Raw genomic sequence first — 25,584 nt, 5'->3', positions numbered from 1 at the left:
TGTTATCCCATACGCTAACTAATGTTTGCTGTTATCAATATTTTAAAAATTTGTCTTTCTGATAGCTGATAATGATGCTTCATAATTTGCATTTTTTCTTATTAATGAAGTGGAACATTTTCCAAATATTTATTTGTTTCTTCTTCTGTGAGTTACCTGCTTATAGCTTTGTCAATTTTCCTATTGAGCTATTTATGCTTTTCTTATAGATTTATAGGAACACTTTTACTCTGTCTCTTTGTTTTACATGTTACAAATATTGTCTCCTAGTCTACTGCTTGTATTTTGACTTTTTAAACAATTGCCCTTTGTCATATAGAAGTTTTAGATTTTGATTCAGCAAACTTTATCAAGCTTGTCTTTTACAGATTTTGCATTCTGTGTTTAGGGTCTTTCAAACCCAAAGGTCATGAAATTTTATCCTATATTTTATTTAAATAATTTAATATTTCTTTTTATATTTAAGTAGTGAATTCATCTGGAATTTATTTTTGTGAATGGTATAAGATAGCCAAAATTCCTATTCCATTTACACAATGGTCAGTTTCTTTCTGGTGCTTTCTTTAAACGTCTCCTTTATCCCATATTAGATTTTCATATAGACAAAATCTGCATCTGGACTTTATCCTGCTCCATTGAGTTTGTATTCCTGTGCCAATATAGTCCTGTTTTATTCACTACAGTTTCAGTGTCTGTATCTGGTAGGGAAGGCTCTCCCTTACTCTTCTTATTTTTCAAAAAGTCCTTATTTTTTGGGGGCCTATTAAAGCTTCCTTATGAGTTTCATAATAAGTATGTCAGGTTCCATGAACTAATAGGGATAATTGGCTGTGAGTTATATGAGAATCTTCTGTCTTACCTTCTCAATTTTTCTGTAAAGCTAAAATGATTCTAAAAAATAACGTCTATTAAAAAATGAAAAGAAAAGAAGGAAGGAAGGGAGGGAGGGATGGAGGGAGGGAGGAAGGAAGGAACAAAAGTAAAGAAAGAAGAAAGAAAGAGGTAATAAAGACCAGTTGTGTTTGGGATGGAGAAAGGAAGGGGGTATAAGACGTGAGATGAATCTTGAAAGATGAGTAGGGACCACACAATGCAAGACTTTTTGGACATATCAAGATTTTTTTCTTTCCTTATCCTAAGAGCAAAGGGAAGCCAATAAAGCAAACAACTTCCACTGTGTGTTTCAGAGAGTTCTATCTGGCTGTAAATTTGTAGAATGGATTTGCATTCTGTAGACCAGGTAACAGATATTGGTAGTTTGGACCAGGGGTGGTGGTGGTAGGGGTGGTTCCAGCTTCACAAGAAATACAGGATGTAAAATAGATAGAATTTGATGATGAATTGATATTCTTTTTGCTTTCTTTCTTGTTTTTCTTACTCAGAGTTACCAAAGGTTTGTCTGTTTTATTGGTCTTTTCTTTGAGTCAGCTTTTGGTATTATTGATCTACTCTACTGCTGTTTCCAATTAATTAATTTCCACTTTTTTCTTCATTAAATTCTCTTACAACCACACAATATTACCTTTGGCTGATGGTCTATTCGATAGGAAGTCTGCTGGAACTGGCGTATCTCTCTGATGATGTGTGATATCTGACAGAGAAACAACAAAAGCAAAGCCTAAGTACTGCCCTGTGCTGCAGCACATTCTTCTGGGAGCCCATCCCAGAGTAGTCAGTCCCTTCCTCCAGTGAGGTATCTGGAGCCCTGTCCTATCACGCTCCAGGCCCCAGGGCTTTCTTGCCCTTTAATGAGCCACACAAAATGTTAACAGCAAGGAAATACTGAATTCACCATCAGGGAAACAGCTGTCACGGGGTGGCCTCAGGTTCAGGAGTGGCAAGCCCTGGGTGCTAGTGTCCATGGGCTCCTTGCTTCTAACTTGGTGCTTAGAACCCAGCTGTCCAGCAAGAAGCCTCAGCATCTGTCTATCACTGGTCAGTCCTAGAAAGTCATCCCTGGAGCTTTTTTCCCTACCCTCTTTGTCCAGACTGCAAGCTGAAATGGGCCTGCGAAAATCTCCTGAATCAGCCAACATCAGGTGTCCACCACCAGTGTCCACCACCTCTTCCACCTCGAGCGTAAAAAGAAGTGAACTTCCATGACGTCGCCTCTTCTCTATAAGCCACTGATGTCACTGAGACAGCCTGATTGTATGAAATTCTTACCTACCATTCTCATCTTGGAGAAATTGACGAGGCCTTCCTCAGTAAAGTTTGGTGTTCCTTCTTCAATAAATGCCAGGTCTGTCAGGTACATCCCCAGATAAGGAACAGCAGGGGGGTTACAGCTGCAAGACCAAGAGGTACTGTTGTCATGCTCATTCCCACCAGTGTCCACTTACCTCCCCATTTAAAATAAATAGGAAGCAAATGTGCTGCTCCCACCCTGAAGAATAAAGTCTTTTAATTCCATTTTCAGAAGCACACTTACGATATGCAGAGTTTTAAATATGCCTCACAATAGAATATGATACAAAATTACCGCCCATGCTTTACTATGTGTTTGAGACAATGGTATTTCAAACAACAGGATGTCTTACAGACAAATACAAACGTTTGCTAGCGAGACTTGCTTGCAGTATTTATCTGCATTGGCCACACTTCTCTGAGGAGTAAAAGCATGTAGGAAAACCCCATGCCCTCACCTCATTAAAGTGCAAACATTCAACCTTAAAGAAGTGGGTGGAAAAAAAAATCAATGTAATTAGAGCTTGTAAAACTTGTTTTCTGTTTTAGTTAGTATTTAAATGTTTTAGAAGGTATAGACTTAATTAATATCACAACTACATGCTAAAGTGAGACCTTTGCTGTTTGGAAGGGGGATGAACTTGTTTTTCTCAAGGAGTCTAGAGGCTGAGAATATGGCCTTTTGATCCAGAGTGAACTGGGTTTGAGTCCCTGCTTGACCACTTACTAAGTGATGCAGGGCAAACTCTCTGAACCGCAGTTTTCTCGTCTGTAAAATGGAGACAATAAAACTTATCTCTTTAGTTTGCTGTGAGGCTTAAATTAGACACATCAAGCACTTCACATAGAGTCTGTCATTTAGCCAGTATTCAGTGAATAGTTCTTGTACTACTGTTGTCATTGTTGTTACTATGAGTCTTTCTTTCTCTCATGGCATCACAGGACAATATTTTCCAGAGTAAGGCAAGTATGTGCAGTAGATGATAAGAAAACAAGTTGCAGGAGAATACATTTTATTCTCTCTCTCTCTCTATCTCTGTGCGCGCGTGCGTGTGTGTGTGTGTGTGTGTGCGTGTCTGTAGAAAGAGAGAATGATCCAGCAATAAAAGGTCAAAAATACATAATAATAATCAATAGGCACTGGAATATTTAAATAAAAAAATCACAGGAGGGCTTCCCTGGTGGCGCAGTGGTTGAGAGTCTGCCTGCCAATGCAGGGGACACGGGTTCGAGCCCTGGTCTGGGAAGATCCCACATGCCGCGGAGCAACTGGGCCCGTGCGCCACAATTACTGAGCCTGCGCATCTGGAGCCTGTGCTCTGCAACAGGAGAGGCCGCGATAGTGAGAGGCCCGCGCACCGCGATGAGGAGTGGCCCCCGCTTGCCACGACTGGAGGAAGCCCTCGCGCAGAAACGAAGACCCAACACAGCCATAAATAAAAATAAATAAATAAATAATTTTTAAAAAAATTAAAAAAAAAAAAATCACAGGAGATCACTGTGTTTAAGAAATACCAAGTCAAGAAACTCTTTATAGTAAAAGAGTTTGATTTACTCTTTATGTGGTTTGATTTACTATGGTGATATTTTCTTCTTATTTGGAAAGCTCTGCATACCATGAGTATATCTATAAGCTATTTACTTACTGTATCCACAGTATTCCAAATGAAAAGGGAAATCAGAAAAACACCTATATGATGGGAGTTGTTCCCATTTGTTTTTCTTTTCAAACCAAAGTAGGAGGTAAGTGACTATTTGTACACTATAAAAATTATATAAACATATTTCTGAATTATGAATAATTTAATAATTAAGATAGACATACTTTTTAAGGGTTTCTCTGAGATTTTTAAATCTTCCTTCAGATGAAATAGTCTTCTGAAGCTTGTCCATTAGAGCTTTTGTCTAGAAAGAAACAAATAACTTAGTATGTCATGAAAATATTCCTATGGTTTGATAAGGTGGTAAGTTACCAAAAGATGCTCAGTTCTCTTCTACAGTGGCAGTTACTGATACCTTTGCCAGACTACTGTGATGTGATATGACTTTCAAAGTATAGAGGGGGGCATTATTTTTAAACTTAATGTTTAAACAAAGGAGGGAGAACACGTGGAGAAGAAAAGTGACTACACTAATCATTGAGCCAAAAAGAGAGAAAATGTGTAGAAAAGAAAAACTGTAATGCACAAGAAACTTAGGAACTTAAAGAACTGAAAAGCACATGTTGAATAGGGAATCTTAAAGGAGAGGTCTTGTGTCAGGGAGTTTTCACGATGAATCTTTTCGACTGTTAATTTCCAAGTCATCAAAGCACGTATTCTGTTGCTTGGCTATGGACTGACCAATATCGACTCTGATGAAATGTGACATGTGTGTGACAGGATAATATGCTCTTTGTATCCAGTGCCTAATGGCTGAGGCCACCACTGCCTTAGAGGAAGGCAAAACCCAGCCATGGCCAAGGGGTCAGTGTCCAGCTTTTAGATTCTGATATAGCTGTTTGAAGCCCACTTTAAAAATACTATTCCATAAAGACGCAGACGTAGAGAATGGACTTGAGGACATGGGGAGGGGGAAGGGTAAGCTGGGACAAAGTGAGAGGGTGGCATGGACATATATACACTACCAAATGTAAAATAGATAGATAGTGGGAAGCAGCCACATAGCACAGGGAGATCAGCTCGGTGCTTTGTGACCACCCAGAGGGTGGGATACGGAGGGTGGAAGGGAGACTTAGGAGGGAGGAGATATGGAGATATATGTTTATGTATAGCTGATTCACTTTGTTATACAGCAGAAACTAACACAACATTGTAAAGCAATTATACTCTAATAAAGATGTTAAAAATTTTTTTTAAATTAAAAAATTAAAATAAATAAAATAAAAATACTATTCCAATACCCATTCATCATAAAATCTCTCAAAAACTAGGGAAAAGAAAGTAGCTTCCTCAATTTTATGAAAAGCATTTACAAAAAGCCTGCAGCTAACACCATCCTTAATGGTGAAAAGCTGAAAGCTTTCCCCCCAAGATCAAGAGCAAGGTAAAAATGTCCTCTCTTACTATCTCATTCAACATAGCATTGGAAAGTCTAGCCAGAGCAACAAGGCAAGAAAAGGAAATAAAAGGCATATAAATTGGAAAGAAAGAAATAAGATTGTTCCTATTTACAAGTGACATAATTGTCTATGTAGAAAATTCCAAGGAATCTACAAAAAAGCTCCTAGGACTAATAAGTGAGTTCAGCAAGGTTACGGATACAAGACCAACACAAAAAAATCAATTACATTTGTATGTACTAACAATGAATGTGTGGAAACCAAAATTAAAACCACAAGAACGTTTAAATATCTCCAAAGAAAACGAAATATTTAGGCATAAATCTAACAAAACATATACAGGACTTGTATGTTGAAGATTTCAAAATGCTGATTTAAGAAATCAAAGAAAACCTAAAGAAATTGTGAGAAATACTGTGTTTATGGACTGGAAGACTCAGTGTAGTAAAGATGTCAATTCTCCCTAAATTGACTGGTTTAATGGAATTTCAATGGAAATCTCAGTAAAGCTTTTAAGACAGAGTTTTTATCCTAAAATTTATATGGAAGTCACAGCACCTAAGGTAGCTAAAATAATTTTGAAAGAGAAGAATAAAGTGGAGGAATATAGAAAGAACTCTCAAATCACAAAGGTAAAAAAACCAAACAATCTAATTAAAAAATGAGCTGAAGACATGAGTAGGCATTTTGCTGAAGAGGATATACAGATGCAAACAAGCACATGAAAAGATGTTTAACATTATTAGCCATTAGCAAGTGCAAATTAAAACAATGGTGAGATTTCAAAATGGCTAAAATTAAAAATAGTGATAACACCAAATGCTGACAAGAATGTGGAGAAACTGGTTTACTCATACACTCCTGATAGGAATGTAAAATGGTACAGCTTCTCTAGAAAAGAGTGGCAGTTTCTTATAAAACTAAATACACAATTACCATATGACCCAGCAATCGCACTCTTAGGCATTTATCCCAGAGAAATGAAAACTTATAGTCACATAAAACATATTCATGAATGTTCATAGCAGCTTTATTTGTAATAGCTGAAACTGAAAACAACCCAGATGTCCTTCAAGGGGTGAATGCTTAAATGAAACGTCATATATCTACACCAGGAGGTACCGTTCAGCAATAAAAAGGAACTAAGAATTGATACATGTAACAACTTTAATGGATTTCAAAGGAATTATTCTGAGTTTAAAAAAAGGCAATCTCAAAATGTCATATACTGCATGATTCCATTTATACAACATTCTTGAAATGACAAAATTACAGAGATGGAAAACAGATCTGTGGTTGCCAGGAGTTAGGGAGGGAGAGGGGGGAAGGTGGCTGGCGCTATAAAAGGGTGGCAGGAGGGATCCTAGTGATAGAACTGTTCTGTATCTTCACTCTGGTGGTGATTACATGCATCTATCCCTGTAATAAAAGCACACTAAACACACACACACACACACACACACACACGTATACACACAAATGAATACATGTAAAAGTAATGAAGTCTGTATAAGATTGGTGGATGGTACCAATGGTTAATTTTGTGGTTGTGATATTGCCTGTAGTTATGTGAGATGTTACCACTGGGGGACACTGGGTATAGGGTGGAAGGGATTTCTATTATTTCTTATAATTGCATATGGACCTACAATGATCTCAACATTAAAAGTTTTTTAAAAACAGTTTTTATAAAAGCTGTGGCTTTAATTTGCAAGGTCCAGGCTTTATTCACAGAAGAGTTTGCCAGTTCTAGGGGCCAAACTTGGGATTCTTAGAGCGTTCCATTTTTACTAAGGAATGGGGGGAGGGGATAAAAGATATGACTTAGGCTTGGTTTCTTGCTACATAGGGAGGAATTTAAAAGGCTTGGAGAGAGCAAAGAAAATAGAATAGAGTAAGAAGCAATGTCTCTGAGAGGGGCTTAAACCCTCAGAAGGGGCAACAGAAACCAGACAGCTTTGAGGAAATGTCAGCAGAATATATGCTATTCTTCCTGCCTGAAACCCTGGAGGTGGGCACCCTGAAGACACCCTTCACCAACTTTGGGTGGTCACAACAAGGCAGGCACAGTGGTCTGTGAAAGAAGGATATGTAGAGAGGGCCTGGCATAAACACTCCTAGCCTCTGGCGCCCATGGGACATGGAGGAGCCTAGAAAATTCCCCCAACACCCTTTGAGAGGGTCAAGTGAGTTATCTAGTAATGAAGAATTAGCCTGCCCACTAGGGATCAGCAAGGGGCACCACAGCCTGTAGTAGAGGTAATACGCACCCCATCTCAGAGAATCAGTGGAGCCAGTGAGAGATGAAGGGGAGGTGAGGTCAGCCAAGCTCCCTGCGTGCAATAACCATGCCATGTTCCTGGCAGGGTAGGATGACCATTTGAACACAAGGCACAGTCAACTCACAGTGGCTTGTACCCAATGACTAAACTGCCAAAGACTACAGCAGGAGGCCAGTGGGTGCACACAGCCTTCCACAAGCCTGGAAAAGCCCTCCCTAACACCCACTGACACTCAGGGGGAAGAACAGGAGGAAGAGCAGGGGGAAAATGGTGATGTCACTTGAATCTTGAAATTATCTGAAGGAAAAAATAAGCGTGAACAAGCTAAGTCCAATTAAAAGAAAATTAAGAAAGTTATATTTCTTCACATTCAAGTCATTATGCCCAAACTTGACTACCTGAATGACAAAGAAGAGGTGAACATGGAGGCCCTCTGTCCCTGGTCTTTGGCCCTAAGGCATTTGTACCTTTACTTTGAGGGAGAAAGAATGGATCCACGGACATCACTGTGCCCACTTGGAATCAATGCGCCCTCCCTAAATAATTCAGGGAACAGCTCCTGACTGTCAACCACATTGTCTGAAGTTGTCCCCAGATATGTTATAATGAATATTTTGGTTTGCATTTTCTTTTCTAAATTAACCATTTAGAAACGTATATGAGCGGAATCAATTAAGTGGTAAGAGCACAGTAATTACCCATGTTGGCACCTTTCTTTGGCAACAGAGCTGCTCCTTTCAGCTAATTATTTCCTAATCAGTAATATTTATCTTGGCTCTGATCTCCCAGTGTCATCTCCTCCTCGCGGCAGCGGGAGGTGTCGCCCGCTGATGCTCACCTGCTTGGACACCTTGGCCCAGGTTTTCTTCAGCCGGTAGATGGCACTTCTGTTTAAGGCTGAGGTGATCTCCAGCACGCCGTTGTAGTTGTGCAGGCACCGGCAGATGTCCGCCACGGCCACCCACTTCTCAATTGCGTTGGCTCGGGAGCTGACATCCGCATAATTCATGATCTGGGAGGCCACCAGGTTACTCATCTGAGACAACGGAAAAGCCAAGAGAGGGCAGCTAAGAGTCAAAGCAATTCATGCAGGCACGATACCTGAATTACCTACAGAAATGTCAGCAAAGCAGGTGTCAAGGGATGCGAGATCAAGGTCCATCTAGATATCAACCTTCTGAAGAAACTAAATGATAACAATAACAACACACGAATGAACACCTGCTCATCCTGAGTGAAGAGACGGGTTGTTCGGCATCAGCTTGTTGGGGGAAGAGGTGATTTTGCTAATCAGTAATTTTGATGAAGGAGTCATTTCCAGTAATTATTGAGAGAATGGCAGAGAATGAGCTAACCCCTGAGGAATGGAACCTTTGCAGATCAGGGGTTTCACTTATTGGGGCCTCTCCCAATGTTCCTTGGGTCCCAACAGTGTGGGGATAGTCACTCTAGGAAGCCTCAGTTATCACAAAGAAAACACATTTCCCCCCAATCAAATCAAACTCTAACCTACCAACTCTCAAACCAGAAACCCTTAGGTGCAGAAGAGAGAACATTTTCATCTTCTCATCTTGCTGAATTTTTTTTCCACCAGCAGTTAAAGGGACCTATAGTTTCAAGGCTAAGCACTGTAATTCTATTAGTTAAAGCCAAGAGAAAAAGAGGCAGCTTAAGAGGCTCAACACTTAGAATATGGAAAGGAAAAGGCTAGAACAGGATTGATTACTAATAAAGGGAATCTAGGGTCCATAATCTTATATCCAAACACTAAATCTGATGAGTACACCAATTCTTTGATAATTCCATAGGTATTTTAAATCTCACAGGGCCTCAGAACTATCATTGTGCATATTTATTAAAGAAATTATTTTGTACTGAGCACCTAGTAAGGACCATTCTTTTAGGTTGTGGGAACAAGAAAAATAAATAAATCAGTCTCCCTGACCTTAAGGCGCTGAGCCTGGTTAGGTGGGAAGGTGAGGAGAGGCAGACAGAAACAAGTCAATACCACAAAGCGAAACGCAAAGCTAGGGCTGTGTGGAGGGGGAGCTTGAGAAGCAGAGGCAGCATGGGGCAGGTGGCCTAGTACAGAGGAAAGAGATCGTGCCTGCACTGAACCCTGAAGGGTGAGGAAGAGCTAGCTACTGCTTCCCATCAAAGTAGAGGAGTGTCTGCAAAGGGACAGAGGGGGAAGGCGTGGTGGCATGGAGAATCTGGCAGCTGTCCGAAGAGCACGGGGGTTGGTGAGAGACAAGGATGGCAGGAGGCAGGGCTCCTGCAGGCCGGGTTGAGCGGCTGGGGCCGTATTGTGAAGGTGAGAGGAAGCCACTGACAAAATGTCATCAAAGAGATGTAATTCGATGGGCCTCTTAGAGAAGTTATTTCCGTGACACTGTGTGAAGAAAGGGTTGGGTGGCAGTGAGATGGGGGTGGGGAGATAGTGAGTTAGGAGCTCTTGGAGAAAAGAATGAAAGGCCAAATCAAGATTATGGCAGTGGGAAGGGAGGGGAAAAGAAGAGTCTGAGACATGTAGATTTAGGGTTCACTAACATGTTGAGGGGTGAGTGAGGTGGGGATAGGAGAAGAAAGAGTCGAAGATGACCTCCAGATTCCGTGCTTGGTTGAGTGAGTGGCTAGTGGGGCCATTACCCAAGACCAAGAACAGAGAATAAGATGAAGAAGCAGGCTTGGTGGGTCTGGGAGGTGATGATGATGAGTTCCATTTGCAATCTGGACACAGTGCAAGTGGCCACCCAAGTAGAGACATGTGGGTATGGAGCCTGGGACTGAACCTCTGATTTCAGTGTCCATTTCATCCCAAGTGTATGTACAGCACAGGCAAAAAAGAAAAAAAAAAGGTTTATTGTGCACAGAAGGGGCTCTGCTTCTCAAAGAGTGGCCCAGACAGGTCATGTGTCCTGTCCTTTAGGAAGCAGTGGCATTTGATGCTTATTATGTAATAACATCTATTCCACATGTACCCTCAGCAAAGCACTGTCTTGGGAATTTGCACTGTTGTTTTGTGTTTTGATTCTGGATGACATTAATTTACCTACAGGTTTCCTGGTAGTCTTCTTTTTTTAAACATTATCATTACTCCTTTTACCGTACTTTAGTAGAATTGAAAAGGGAGCCTTCCCTTTGCCGGGATAGGCCTGAAGACATTCCAACATCTGTGGTTCTTCCACAGGACTAAGACCATTAGAACAGCACCAATAGGGAGTAGGAGGGTATAAAAGCAACTCCATCTTACTGCTGCAGAAGAGCAGAGGGGGAGATGGACCGACAGCTGGTTACCTTTGCACACAGTCTCAGCGTCACTGTAATTATGCTCAAAGAGGTTCCTTCCCACCCTGGAATGTATTGGGACTGAATGATGTCAGTAATGACGAGGAGCAGCTGTACCAACCCAGTCTTACCATCACCAGTGCCACCAGGGGCCAGTGACACAGTGCTGTTAGAACTAGTCAATCTACGACCATGAAGTAATGATGATCATGATAAAAATAACAGCAGCTACCTATGCATCATTGAGCACTTACCAGACTTGTGTACCATCAAATGTGAACCTCTTACGTCTGGAAGGTAACTGGAAGTTATCACATCACTATGAACTCTTAGAGGAGATTTAAGCTTATTTTTTTTTTTTTTAACATTCCATCAGTTTTGTTTAAAAAGTGGGTGGCAGACTTCCTTTCATTTAGAGAAGGCATCTAAAGACCCTGATACTCATCTTCCTATAACACGCCCACACAAGGTTTTATTTTTATGGTTACTCACATCATTGAAGTGTTGGCTGGTTTTCATAATGTAAGGTGTTCTTTCATTTTTATCCAGCTTCATCCACCCCTGCCCAAGAAATTCTCTGAAAATTCAAAACAAAACACAAAATCAATTAAGTTTTTTAAGGGTGCCTATGATCCTGGATAATTATTATGAATATTATGTACATTAAACTTGACATTGCCCAACTCCTGCTGTTCCATCTCAAATGAATTTTAGCTCAATTCTACCATTTCACCACTTGATGCCAAAATGAAAAAGATTCTTCAGTTTCAGCTTTCTCTTATAAATGTTTGGAACCGGGTCCCTATTAGGATCATTATAAAGGCTTCTCTGAAATTGGAAAACAATGACAGGAGGAATAAAGAGCTTAAGTGCTAACTCAGAAACCAAGATCATTTTCCCTGGATCAGCTTTAAAAAAATCTTAAGCCTTAGCAGAAGGCTTGAAAAATCCATCACTACCAAAAATGTTAATCAAGAACAGCATGTTTTCCTCCACTTTGCTCTGACAGTCTCCAGGAGAATGTCAATTCCATGGGCAGGGACTTTCCTTTGTTCTCCCCAGAGCCCGGAACAGTACACGTGGTAAGGGCCGAATGAACAAATGCTGGTGTTAGCACTTTGCAGCCCGTTCATGTGATGAAGGCAGTTACGGTGGTGGGAGCTCAGCCTGGAGGAAGGTCTGTCTTCCGAATAACATCCCTGCTCCTTCATTTCACTCGTGAGTGGGTCACCGGATCACAGCAAGCAAGGGACAATCAAGCTGGAGCATACAGGAATTATTTTGTCAAGGCATTACCAAAAATAAAATGAAATTACTCTGACACATTCTTAATCCAGCAATGTTGACTGAGTCCCTTGACGTGGGTGGTACTGTTCCCATCCTGCAAGGCTGCTGGACATAAAGATGTGCTTTTTCCACGGATGAAGATTGGTACATGTTCACAGCGGCACAGAGGAGGAGAGGTGAGAAGGGTCCCGGGAAGAGACCACACCAAGGGCAACCACAAAGATTCAGGCTTTGCCGTTTCTCCTCTTCCATAGTGGTCATGCTCCCCTCCCTCCTGAATCCTCACCGCACTGGAGGATAGTCAGGAGGTGGGGGGAAGAGGCACTGCACTCCTAACTCAAGTCATCAAATAGTCAGTGGGTTCATTTGTACTGCCAAGGGGCCACGTTCCTTTTTTCCCCATGTTCATGGATGGGCCTACAATTGCTGAAAGAGGGAAATAAGATAAAATGCATAAAAGAAAAGTCTGCAGGAGCATCTTCCGGCCCTGCCCCTTATACTGTAGCTCCGACCAGCAACACGGCTACGCCTGAGCCTCCATCATCCTGGATGTCCTCTTCTCTACACGCGACATGGACCACACTCATACCTCTTAGCCAGCCCCTCCCTTACCTTTCATTTAGTTATAATTTCACAGGGGACTTATGCCAACAGTTGTTACTTGTCCAAACAAAGGCCTTGGTTGTGGAGCTGCTGATTAGGACAGCAGGAGGGGGCTTAAAGAGCCTCCCTTACTCTGCACACGAGGCAGTTAAAAGGCAGTAGTGACACAGATGCTCATTACGTGACATGACAGCGTTCACTCGGCAGATACCCACTCCAAGTGTGCTCTGTGCAAAGCACTGTCTTGGGAGTCTACGCTGTTCCGGAGTCTCGATGCTCAGCAATACCTGCTGATTTATGGATGTAGGGGGAAAATTGCAGCAGAATTTACAGAATTTCCCAACATCAGTGTTTCTCAAAGTATAGTCTTAGACCACGCAGAATTATCTGGGAGTCTCATTGAAAATGAAATTTCCTGGGCCTCAAACCTACTGGAATCAGGATCTCTGGCGGGGGGGTGGGCAGGGGGCGGTACCTAGGGATGTACATTTTTAACAGGTCTCCCAAATGATTTTAGGCACCATGAAGTTTGAGAACCACTGTTATACTGTATTGAGGTTTCTATAACACAAAGATGTGAGAGGACAGAGAACTTTGCATTCTATGGTAACTGTAGTACATACAGAAACACAAGAGTGACCATCCTGAGAGCTCCCAATATTTCCATATAAATATTTCCAATATAAAGTGGAACCAAAAGACATTCAAGTGGGACCAAACCAACATAAGATTAAGAGCCACAGCTCTGCGCACACACATCTGCTGAGGAGCAATGTCAGCTGTGAGGCAGCCAGCCCTGCCTTCAGGGACCTGCTGCTGTGAGGGCACACTCACTCGTAGGGAATGCTTCTGAAAACGATGTGGTCCAGGAGGGTGATCTGCTCAGCCAGCTCCATGGCTGACAAGGTCTCAAAGCACTCAGCCTTTGCACAGTCCGTCTGCAAGAGATGAGGGCAGGGAATGAAACACACCTGGAAGCAAGGTGCCGGCCAGCTCACTGCAGCTGCTTGGAGTACGAAGTCCACCCTAGATTCCAGCTATGAAGAAAAGGGTAGAAAGCTCAGAAATATCAGCCGGCGTTAACATCATGGACCAACTGCTAAACCCCAAGCCAAATCTGGTTCTTCTCACACAGTTGCAGCGACAGAATATACAGTCCAGTTATGGGCACAGTGCTTGCCTTTGAGAGGTAAGTCTTACATATAATTGTGCAGGATAAGACCACGGCTGAACTTACCAGTTGAATTATATCCTCCAGTTTTAGGTGGATGTCATCTTGATCATCTTGTGAAAGGGCCCTAAAAAAAGAGTCAAAATATCCTCCATGAAAAGAAAATAGACATACCAGAAATGAAATGACAAAATGCAGTTCAGTTTTCCCTGGGGGGAAGTCGGAGGGTTCCGGTCTGCGAGGCTGTGGAGACGTGAGTTGAAGACAGAGGGTCAAGGAAACAGGAAAACACACATGTTAAAGGCAGAGGAGGATCATCAAGAGAGCTGACTTATAACAAGGAGCCAACCTGCTACATACAAGTTGTAAATCAAACACCCACTGTGAAAGTGAAGCAGAGGGTAAGCTGGTGCTTTGCGTTACTGAGCGGATCTATGCCACGAATCTGGGTGCCTTGCGTTGCTATCAGTCAGGGTTTCTAACAGGCCCAAGTGTCCCATCCACAATCCTCCAGCCCCTACCTGGCCCCTCCCTGCTGATGCTGAGGCAGAAGATGCAGGCATAGGTAGACCAGAAGCTCAGGGGAGTTCCTGGGCAGCAAGAGTTCAAACAATACCAGGTAGAAAGCCAGCAGGTGAACTCTTCCCCTTTGCTTCCCAGATGGGCTTTCCTGAGACACATTTGGTACTGTATCCCCACACTTGGTGTTATTCAGCTCTCAATAAATATGTTTTTTGATCAGTGACAAATGAATAAATGAATACGTAAGTTAAGGTGGGTGCTGGTTTCAGAGTGACAGTGATGCTTTCACGTCCAAGAGAAGTTCAGGGTCCAGGAAAATTAACCTGATTATATAGCTTGCCACCTGGACCAAACACTTTAAGTGTCCTAAAAGGAAGGCACAATCACATATTAAAAGTATTAAAATATTTAAACAGTGCCCAACCATGTAGCCTGTCTGCTGGAGGACGCTAGTTTTAAAAAGCAACAATGATGTGATGTTCTATTGTGTTCTGAGTTGATAAAAACAAAACTATCACCCTCGAAAATACAAAATCAACTGAGGTGGGTACTTGTATGCTCATTACATGCCAGGCACGTGCTAACCATCTGACACACACTCTCTCCTATATCATAAAAAATCCCTTTAAAGTAAGCATTATTATCTCCATTTTATAGATGAGGAAACAAAAGCTCGAAGTAATGGGACTAACTGGCCCAGGGTTCGGTCCAGTTTGCTTTCCTGTTGCTCTTGCTTGTCATGAGCAGGCTTATGAAAGGCACCACTTCAAAGGTCCAGCATAGAACACACACCAGAAAAGGTCAATTCCCTTTCCTCTATCTTCCTTCTCTCTAACAAAAGTTCTTGGCTGTTTACCCGGGAGCAGAATCCTTCTAGATCACAGGAATGGCAGTCTTCCTGTTTGCAATTAGCCGTATCATTTGTGAGAAGAAAAAGTCACCATATGCTAAAGGGCAGATTAAGGTGAGGAAAAAATGAGTAAACATAACTCTTTCTCCAAAGACTGTTACATCACACTTAAGGGTTAGACACAGGGGAAAAGTGACTCTTTCCCAAAGCGCATGTCATCCTTTCTACGGTAGCCTGTGTTCTTGGAGAGAGATCAGTGGCCTTATAACTATGTGTACCCATGGAAAAGATCCTTTTTATGAGGCTGGGCAATATTCTTAGCTTGGAAAGAAATGGTCCAGAAGTTATTTCGCTTCTATCAAATGTTCCTCTCCTCAACGATCTTACCCTAATGTTCCAGGATACATCTGGCCCCATTCAGTTACCTAACATTTCTCTCTTCAAAAGAGTCTGCCCTATAAATCAAAATAAATGCTATCTCTTTTGAAAGTGTCCCCTTAGAACAAAAGTTCTTAACCCTAGAGTATCACTAAATAATCTCTAGAGGTCCACAAACTTTTAAAAATGATATGCAAATGTGTGCATATATTCATATGTTCATTTTTCTGAGAGGAGACTGCTTCCATCATCTTCTTTTGGGGAATCCATGACCCCCAACAAGGTTAAAAATAACTATAGAAATGTATACTCTGCCATAAAATGGCATGTGACATTGCCATTTTACAAAAGATTTTCAGTATTATTATTAAGGAACCAGCTCCAGAATTTGATGCCCACCCATGAATTCATTAGTGATGGCAAGTCGAATTCTTTTTTCTTTTCTTTTTTTATGCATATAGTTACAGTTTTATTATAAAGGATATAACTCAGGAACAGCCAAGTAAAAGGAAGAGATGCATAGGGCAAGTCGAATTCTTAAGGTAGATGTGACTCGAGGAAATAGCTCAGAAAAATATAGAGATGTGTTTAATAAATGAGGATGGGGCTTCCCTGGTGGCGCAGTGGTTGAGAATCTGCCTGCCAATGCAGGGGACACGGGTTCGAGCCCCGGTCTGGGAAGATCCCACATGCCGCGGAGCAACTGGGCCCGTGAGGCACAACTACTGAGCCTGCGCATCTGGAGCCTGTGCTTCGCAACAAGAGAGGCCGCGATAGTGAGAGGCCCACGCACCGCGATGAAGAGTGGCCCCCGCTCGCCGCAACTAGAGAAAGCCCTCACACAGAAACGAAGACCCAACACAGTTAAAAATAAATAAATAAATAAATTTATAAAAAAAAAAATGAGGATGATCCAGCTGTCAAAAAATACTTTATGCTTTGTGACCACCTAGAGGGGTGGGATAGGGAGAGTGGGAGGGAGGGAGAGGCAAGAGGGAAGAGATATGGGAACATATGTATATGTATAACTGATTCACTTTGTTATAAAGCAGAAACTAACACACCATTGTAAAGCAATTATACTCCAATAAAGATGTTTAAAAAAAATACTTTGCACCAAAATTAAAAGTGATTAGAAAGTAAAAAACTGAATTATGACTAATTATCTTTGAAGACATTTTCAAGCCAGGAGGTGAACAAAATCCACCTAGTAAGAGAGGTAGCCCTGACTACAAATAAAGAGTAGGAGCAAGAGGTCATTTTGGTGTAAAAGTTCTAATGGGTCTGAACAAAATAAATGCTATGCCTAAACACCGACATGTCAAATATTCTTGACCTGTAACATGTAAACATCCACAGTGAGTACCTTAGTTTGATGCAAAAGTTTCACAGAAACACAATCGCCTGGATTTCCTTTGATTCTGGTAAACTGATTCAATTAAACCAAGCAAAACATTTATCCTGGCCTGTTCATTTGAATACCTGGTTTATTGTATGAAGCAATTTGAAGAAAGTAGTTTTTCTTCTACAAAAAAAAGGAGTCTAATGCTGCTTGGGGCTGTGTGAGGTTTGTGGGTCCCCTTTTCATGACTGAACCCATTCCAGTTGACCATCCAAGAAGTCAATCATTGTTTCTTTTCATTCTATGGCACGTTAGTTGTCTACAAAAAAAACTATACTGCATAGATTCAAAAGCCAGCTGGTCAGACAACGTTGGAGGGTCGTGGTATTTTAGGAATACAAAAGTCTTGAGCCTAGGTTTTTATTCACAAACAGGGCCACAAAATACCTATGCTAATTAAACTTCTTCAGCATAAAGTAACCCCTGTGACACTGTGTAAGGAGGGGATGATTCATCATAGAAAGCTTTCACTTTACTGCATTAATGTATTATGTGTTTAAACACGTGTCATGTTTATATCTCACTGTTATATGACTTGAATGCATCTAAATCTTTAACATTGGGACTTTTTTTTTTTTTTTTTACCTCTCACAATCCTAACTTGTATTCCATGGGAGGTATGTTCAGAAAAGTTCCCTTCAGATGTGAAGGCCTCTCTAACCCTGGTCCAGTTCCAGCAGAGGATGAATTTGCTTCTAGTCTTCTGACTACCTTAGAGTTTGATGAATACTCCAGGATCCTGGGTTTTCCCCACATGTATCACTCATTATGATCAATTTAATATTTATGCACTTATAATGCAATACCAGATAAAAAACTTAAAAGGAAAAGGGATTATGCAAATTCTAGAACTAGAAAATTTCCCCTTCAAGTGTAGAAATCATGTAGTCTTAAAAACAGAGCCAAGAGCAACTGGCCTCTGTCCTCGCATGGGCTGCTTGCTTGCTACTGTGACAGGCTGGCCTGGGCCCATGGCATGGCCTGCCTCAGACTCTTCTCCTCCCCACCTTGTGAATGGTTTAATCTCATGCTGCTTCTGGGACCTGCCAGACCACCTCTTCCTTCCCGTGCTTTCTCAAGCATGACTTTCCTTCCTGCTGGGCTTACTGGAGCCATTGTTACCTATGCTCTGGCACTTTTTTTTTTTTTAAAAGGCAGATGTCCATAAATGCATGGAAATGTTTAATACTAAATTCTCTTTGTTTCAGCTGAAAATAATTCCCTGTTTGTTTTCAAATTAAGAAATGAACTAACAGGAAAATCTTTATAATTTTCAGGGTTGTTAAATAATCCTTTTTATTTCTGTTTCTTTCTCATATACCCCATGATTTCCTTTTTTTCACAAAGAGATTTCATGAATGATAACATTCCTTCAGTTGATGGTTCTGTCTAGGTCTTACTTCCTACTCTACTTCCTAATCATTCTGACATGATTTTTAAAAACACACATTTCATACATATAAACATAAGTATCGGATATGGAAAACTATCAAAACCCCTAAAAACTAATACATGATTTATTCCTCCTATAATCACAATCTCATGTGCTGGGATAGGGACCCTGAAACACAGTGCAAGTGGAATGAATTACTTGGTAGGAGAAATTCAATCAAATATCAGTTGTTTTCTTGTACCAAGGTTTTTTTTTGTTTTGATTTCCACAAATCTATTCACTGGCTTGTTGGGAAGATAAGTTAGTGCCCCAGGGACTCAGCTGATTCAAACTGTGACTCAGGGTCTGGCTGTCTGCTCAGCTGATGGGCTGGTGACCCCACCAGTATCTGTCAGCTTTAGCTGACATGTTCAGGGCTAAACAAAGGCTTTGGTTTTGTTTTGGCTTCATGGGAAGAAAGATGGTGAGAGATGGGAGAATAGGTGGGGTAGTGTAACATCTATTCCCTGCTTGGCTCTGCAGGTGGCTTTTGAATTCTTACGGTGAAAGACGGTGGAACCAGGTAAGACGTGGAAAGAGCTGTTTTCACGAGAGACAGAGACTCTGGGTTGAGTGAGGCTGCTCTGGGACCCAGGTGGCACAGGGACAGGGCAGGTGGCATCTTTCTCAGCTTTTTGATAGGGAAATGGTGGCTTCACAAGACTGCCAGGCAGCATGCTCCACAGAAACCGCGCTGGCACTGAAAGGTCTCTCCCTCAAGGAGCCTCAGGGCGGTGGGCTTGAATAAAGACGCTGAGGCAGGGAAATGACTGGGTTCTTTCCTGAGCACATATTTCTGGAGACTTTCAGAATACTTGGAAGACTCTGCAAGGGACTAGAATTCTGGGTGGGCAGCTAGGGGGCACGCCACCAGTGGAATTGCTTTTTTGTTTTGTTTTTAACTTCTTTTTTTTCTTTTACAAAGTAGCAGTAAGTGGGTTATGACTATGGGGGTTTCTTTGGTAAGAAATTTGTTGAGATATAATTCACATACCAAACAATCCATCCATTTAAAGTGTATGTGTATATATATATATATATATATATTTTTTTTTTTTTTTACTATTTTTTAAATAGATCTTTACTGGAGTATAATTGCTTCACAATACCGTGTTAGTTTCTGTTGCACAACAAAGTGAATCAGCCATATGCATACACATGTCCCCATATCCCCTCCCTCTTAAGCCTCCCTCCCACACTCCCTATCCTACCTCTCTAGGTCATCGCAAAGCACCGAGCCAGTCTCCCTCGGCTATGCTGCTGCTTCCCACCAGCCAACTATTTTACATTCAGTAGTGTATATATGTCGATGCTACTCTCACTTTGCCCCAGCTTCGCCTTCCCACTCCATGTCCTCAAGTCCATTCTCTGTGTCTACCTCTTTATTCCTGCCCTGCAACTAGGTTTATCAGTACCATTTTTTTTTTTTTTTTTAGATTCCATATATATGCGTTAGCATACGGTATTTGTTTTTCTCTTTGTGACTTGCTTCACTCAGTATGACAGACTCTAGGTCCATCCACCTCACTACAAATAACTCAATTTTGTTTCTTTTTATGGCTGAGTATTATTCCATTGTATATATGCGTCACATCTTCTTTATCCATTCATCTGTTGATGGACATTTAGGTTGCTTCCATGTCCTGGCTATTGTAAATAGAGCTGCAATGAACATTGTGGTACATGTCTCTTTTTGAATTATGGTTTTCTCAGGGTATATGCCCAGTAGTGGGATTGCTGGGTCATGTGGTAGTTCTATTTTTAGTTTTTAAAGGAACCTCCATACTGTTTTCCATAGTGGTTGTATCAATTTACATTCCCACCAACAGTGCAGGAGGGTTCCCTTTTCACCACTCCCTTTCCAGCATTTATTGTTTCTAGCTTTTTTGATAATGGCCATGCTGACTGGCGTGAGGTGATACCTCATTGTAGTTCTGATTTGCATTTCTCTAATAATTAGTGATGCTGAGCATCTTTTCATGTGCCTCTTGGCCATCTGTATGTCTTCCTTGGTGAAATGTCTATTTAGGTCTTCCGTGCATTTTTTAACTGGATTGTTTGCTTTTTTGATATTGAGCTCCATGAGCTGTTTGTGTATTTTGGAGATTAATCCTTTGTCTGTTGTTTCATTTGCAAATATTTTCTCCCATTCTGAGGGTTGTCTTTTTGTCTTGTTTATGGTTTCCTTTGCCGTGCAAAAGCTTTTACGTTTAAGTCCCATTTGTTTATTTTTGTTTTTATTTCTGTTACTCTAGGAGGTGGGTCAAAAAAGATCTTGCTGTGGTTTATGTCAAAGAGTGTTTTTCCTGTTTTCCTCTAAAAGTTTTATATTGTCTGGTCTTACATTTAAGACTTTAATCCATTTGGAGTTTAGTTTTGTGTATGGTGTTAGGTAGTGTTCTAATTTCATTCTTTTACATGTAGCTGTCCAGTTTTCCTAGCACTACTTATTGAAGAGGCTGCCTTTTCTCCATTGTATGTTCCTGCCTCCTTTGTTGTAAATTAGGTGCCCACATGTGCTTGGGTTTATCTCTGGGCATTCTATCCTGTACCACTGATCTATATTTCTGTTTTTGTGCCAGTACCATACTGTCTTGATTACTGTAGCTTTGTGGTACAGTTTGAAGTCGGGGAGCCTGATTCCTCCAACTCTGTTTTTCTTTCTCAAGATTGCTTTGGCTGTTCAGGGTCTTTTGTATTTCCATACAAATTGTAAGATTTTTTGTTCTAATTCTGTGAAGAATGCCATTGATAGTTTGATAGGGATTGCATTGAATATGTAGATTGCTTTGGCTGTTCGGGGTCTTTTGTATTTCCATACAAATTGTAAGATTTTTTGTTCTAATTCTGTGAAGAATGCCATTGATAGTTTGATAGGGATTGCATTGAATCTGTAGATTGCTTTGGGTAGAATAGTCATTTTCACAATATTGATTCTTCCAATCCAAGAACATGGTATATTTCTCCATCTGTTTAATGTCATTTTTGATTTCTTTCATCAGTGTTTTATAGTTTTCTGAGTACAAGTATTTCACCTCCTTAGGCTGGTTTATTCCTAGGTATTTTATTCTTTTTGTTGCAATGGTACATGGGAGTGTTTCCTTAATTTCTCTTTCTGATTTTTCATTGTTGGTGTATAGGAATGCCAGAGATTTCTGTGCATTAATTTTGTATCCTGCAACCTTACCAAATTCATTGATTAGTTCTAGTAGTTTTCCAGTGGCATCTTTAGGATTTTCTATGTATAATATCATGTCATTGGCAAACAGTGACAGGTTTACTTCTTTTTCGATTTGTATTCCTTTTATTTCTTTGTCTTCTCTGATTGCTGTGCCTAGGACTTCCAAAACTATGTTGAATAAGACTGGCGAGAGTGGACATCCTTGTCTTGTTCCTGATCTTAGAGGAAATGCTTTCAGTTTTTCACTATTGAGTATGATGCTTGCTGTGGGTCTGTCATATGTGGCCTTTATATGTTGAGGTAGGTTCCCTCTGTGCCCATTTTCTGCAGAGTTTTTATCATAAATCGGTGTTGAATTTTGTCAGAAGCTTTTTCTGCATCTACTGAGACGATCATATGGTTTTTATTCCTTACTTTGTTAATGTGGTGTATCACATTGGTTGATTTGCGTATATTGAAGAATCCTTGCATCCCTGGGATAAATCCCACTTGATCATGGTGTATGATCCTTTTAATGTGTTGTTGGATTCTGTTTGCTAGTATTTTGTTCAGGATTTTTGCATCTATGTTCATCAGTGATATTGGTCTATAATTTTCTTTTTTTGTGATATCTTTTCTGGTTTTGGTATCAGGGTGTTGGTGGCTTTGTAGAATGAATTTGGGAGTGTTTCTCCCTCTGCAATTTTTTGGAAGAGTTTGAGAAGGATGGGTGTTAGCTCTTCTCTAAATGTTTGATAGAATTCGCCTGTGAAGCCATCTGGTCCTGGACTTTTGTTTGTTGGAAAATTTTTAATTACAGTTTCAATTTTATTACTTGAGATAGGTCTGTTTATATTTTCTAATTCTTCCTGGTTCAGTCTTGGAAAATTGTACCTTTCCAAAAATTTGTCCATTTCTTCATGGTTGTCCATTTTATTGGCACATAGTTGTTTGTAGTAGTCTCTTATAACCCTTTGTATTTCTGCAGTGTCAGTTGTGATTTCTCCTTTTTCATTTCTAATTTTATTGATTTGCATCCTCTCCCTTTTTTTCTTGATGAGTCTGGCTAAGGGTTTATCAATTTTGTTTATCTTCTCAAAGAACCAGCTTTTAGTTCTATTGATCTTTGGTATTGTTTTCTTTGTTTCTATTTCATTTATTTCTGCTCTGATCTTTATGATTTCTTTCTTTCTACTGACTTTGGGTTTTCTTTGTTCTTCTTTCTCTAGTTGTTTTAAGTGTAGGGTTAGATTGTTTATTTGAGATTTTTCTTTTTTCTTTAGGTGAGATTGAATTGCTATAAATTTCCCTCTTAGAACTGCTTTTGCTGCATCTCATAGGTTTTGGGTAGTTGTGTTTTTGTTGTCATTTGTTTCTATGTATTTTTTAATTTCTTCTTTGATTTCTTCAGTGATCTCTTGGTTATTTAGTAGCACACTGTTTAGCCTCCATGTATTTGTGTTTTTTACAGTTTTTTTCCTGTAATTGATTTCCAATCCCACAGCATTGTTGTCAGAAAAGATGCTTGATAGGATTTCAATTTTCTTAAATTTACTGAGGTTGATTTGTCCCAAGATGTGATCTATCCTGGAGAATGTTCCGTGGCACTTGAGAAGAAAGTGTATTCTGCCACTTTTGGGTGGAATGTTCTACAAATATCAATGAGATCTATCTGTTTTATTGTGTCATTTAAAGCTTGTGTTTCCTTTTCTATTTTCTGTTTGGATGATCTGTCCATTGGTGTAAGTGGGGTGTTAAAGTCTCCTACTATTATTGTGTTACTGTCAATTTCTCCTTTCATGGTTGTTAGCATTTGCCTTAGGTATTTAGGTGCTCCTATGCTGGGTGCATAAACATTTATAATTGTTATATCTTCTTTTGGATTGATCCTTTGATCATTATGTAGTGTCCCTCCTTATCTCTTGTAGCAGTCTTTATTTTAAAGTCTATTTTATCTGATACAAGTATTGCTACTCCAGCTTTCTTTCGATTTCCATTTGCATGGAATTTCTTTTTCCATCCCTTCACTTTCAGTCTGTATGTGTCCCTAGGTCTGAAGTGGGTCTCTTGTAGACAGCATATATGTGGGTCTTGTTTTTGTATCCATTCAGCCAGTCTGTGTCTTTTGGTTGGGGCATTTAATCCATTCACATGCAAGGTTATTATCGATATGTATGTTCCTATTACCATTTTCTTAATTGTTTAGCGTTTGTTTTTGTGAGTCTTTTTCTTCTCTTGTGTTTCCTGCTTACAGAAGTTTCTTTAGCATTTGTTGTAAAGCTGGTTTGGTGGTGCTGAATTCTCTTAGTTTTTGCTTGTCTGAAAAGCTTTTGACTTCTCCATCAAATCTGAATGAGATCTTTGCTGGGTAGAGTAATCTTGGTTGTAGGTTTTTCTGTTTCATCACTTTAAGTATATCCTGCCACTCCCTTCTGACCTGCAGAGTTTCCACTGAAAAATCAGCTGATAACCTTATGGGGATTCCTTTGTATGTTATTTTTTGTTTTTCCCTTGCTGCTTTTAATATTTTTTCTTTGAATTTAATTTTTGTTAGTTTGATTAATATGTGTCTTGGTGTGTTATTCCTAGGGTTTATCCTGTATGGGACTCTCTGTGCTTCCTGGACTTGGGTGACTATTTCCTTTCCCATGTTAGGGAAGTTTTCAACTATAATCTCTTCAAATATTTTCTCAGCCCCTTTTTTTTTCTCTTCTTCTTCTGGGACCCCTATAATTTGAATGTTGGTGCATTTAGTGTTGTCCCAGAGGTCTCTGAGATTGTCTTCAATTCTTTTCATTCTTTTTTCTTTATCCTGCTCCTTGGCAGTTATTTCCACCATTTTGTCTTCCAGCTCACTCATTCATTCTTCTGCCTCAGTTATTCTGTTATTGATTCCTTCTAGTCTATTTTTCATTTCAGTTATTGTGTTGTTCATCTCTGTTTGTTTGTTCTTTAGTTCTTCTAGATCTTTGTTAAACATTTCCTGCATTTTCTCAATCCGTGCTTCCATTCTATTTCCGAAATTCTGGATCATCTTTACGATCATTACTCTGAATTCTTTTTCAGGTAGATTGCCTATTTCCTCTTCATTTATTTGGTCTTGTAGGTTTTTACCTTGTTCCTTCATCTGTGACATATTTTTTTGCTCTCTCTCTTTTTTTTTTTTTTATGAGTTGGATGTGTTCCTGTCTTACTGGTTGTTTGGCCTGAGGCTTCCAAGACTGGAGTTTATAGGCTATTGGGTAGAGCTGGGGCTTGGTGTTGAGATGAGGACCTCTGTGAGACCTCACTCCGATGAATAGTCCCTGGAGTCAGAGGTTCTCTGTTAGTCCAGTGGTTTGGACTCAGATTAAAGTGTACATTTGAATGATTTTTTTAATTGCATTCACTTGTTTATTTATTTAATATTGTTGTGCAATACTAAATTAGTTTTTTTTAATTGAAGTGTAGTTGATTTACAATATTGTGTTAGTTTCAGGTGTACAGCACGATTCAATATTTTTCCACATTATAATCCATTATAGGTTTTTAAAGTTATTATCATTTCTTTTCTATAGACAAGGTAATGAAGCCTAAGGAAAGTTGAGTTTGACAAAGATGTAGCCTGGTTTTACTTGGGCTGTATTGGCTTGATGGCAGAAACTATTTTTCCCAAGAGCTACTGTCAGTGCTTTCTAATAATAATAATAACAACACCTGTAGCAGTAATATGAGTACTAATTATGTTTCAGGCATTGTGTTAACCTCTTTACACATATTACATCATGTGATTTTCACAACAACCCAATGAGGAAGGTATTGATAGCTCCACTTTATAAACGAGGAAAATGAGGTTGAGATTGATTAAGAAACTTGACAGCTATTAGTGGCTGAGCAAAGATTTAAACCTGTGACATCCTGCAAAAGTTAGAATCAGACTCTGCTAGGTGTTACACTCCCAGGCTGTACCATCTACTAAAAT

The 25,584-nt window shown here is 40.1% G+C and overlaps 1 protein-coding gene across 8 annotated transcripts in view; it reads right to left on the bottom strand.

Moving 5' to 3' along the window:
• Nucleotides 1-25,584, bottom strand: part of RASGRF2 (Ras protein specific guanine nucleotide releasing factor 2) — a 229,323-nt gene that overhangs the window by 5,764 nt on the left and 197,975 nt on the right. For 5 of the 8 annotated variants that reach the window (XM_059916673.1, XM_059916674.1, XM_059916675.1 and 2 more), the window contains 7 exons: nt 13,946-14,006; nt 13,543-13,646; nt 11,311-11,395; nt 8,369-8,566; nt 4,013-4,092; nt 2,171-2,288; nt 1,523-1,591 (listed from right to left, as the gene is read on the bottom strand). In XM_059916673.1, the coding sequence (XP_059772656.1) occupies nt 1,523-1,591; nt 2,171-2,288; nt 4,013-4,092; nt 8,369-8,566; nt 11,311-11,395; nt 13,543-13,646; nt 13,946-14,006 (715 nt within the window). Of the gene's footprint in view, nt 1-1,522; nt 1,592-2,170; nt 2,289-4,012; nt 4,093-8,368; nt 8,567-11,310; nt 11,396-12,405; nt 12,532-13,542; nt 13,647-13,945; nt 14,007-25,584 lie in introns of those variants that run through there. The other 3 variants (XR_009502340.1, XM_059916679.1, XM_059916680.1) reach the window with 3 other exon arrangements.

Source organism: Balaenoptera ricei, chromosome 3, assembly GCF_028023285.1.
Source record: "Balaenoptera ricei isolate mBalRic1 chromosome 3, mBalRic1.hap2, whole genome shotgun sequence".
NCBI lineage: Eukaryota > Metazoa > Chordata > Mammalia > Artiodactyla > Balaenopteridae > Balaenoptera > Balaenoptera ricei.
This window is presented reverse-complemented; position numbering and strand designations above follow the sequence as displayed.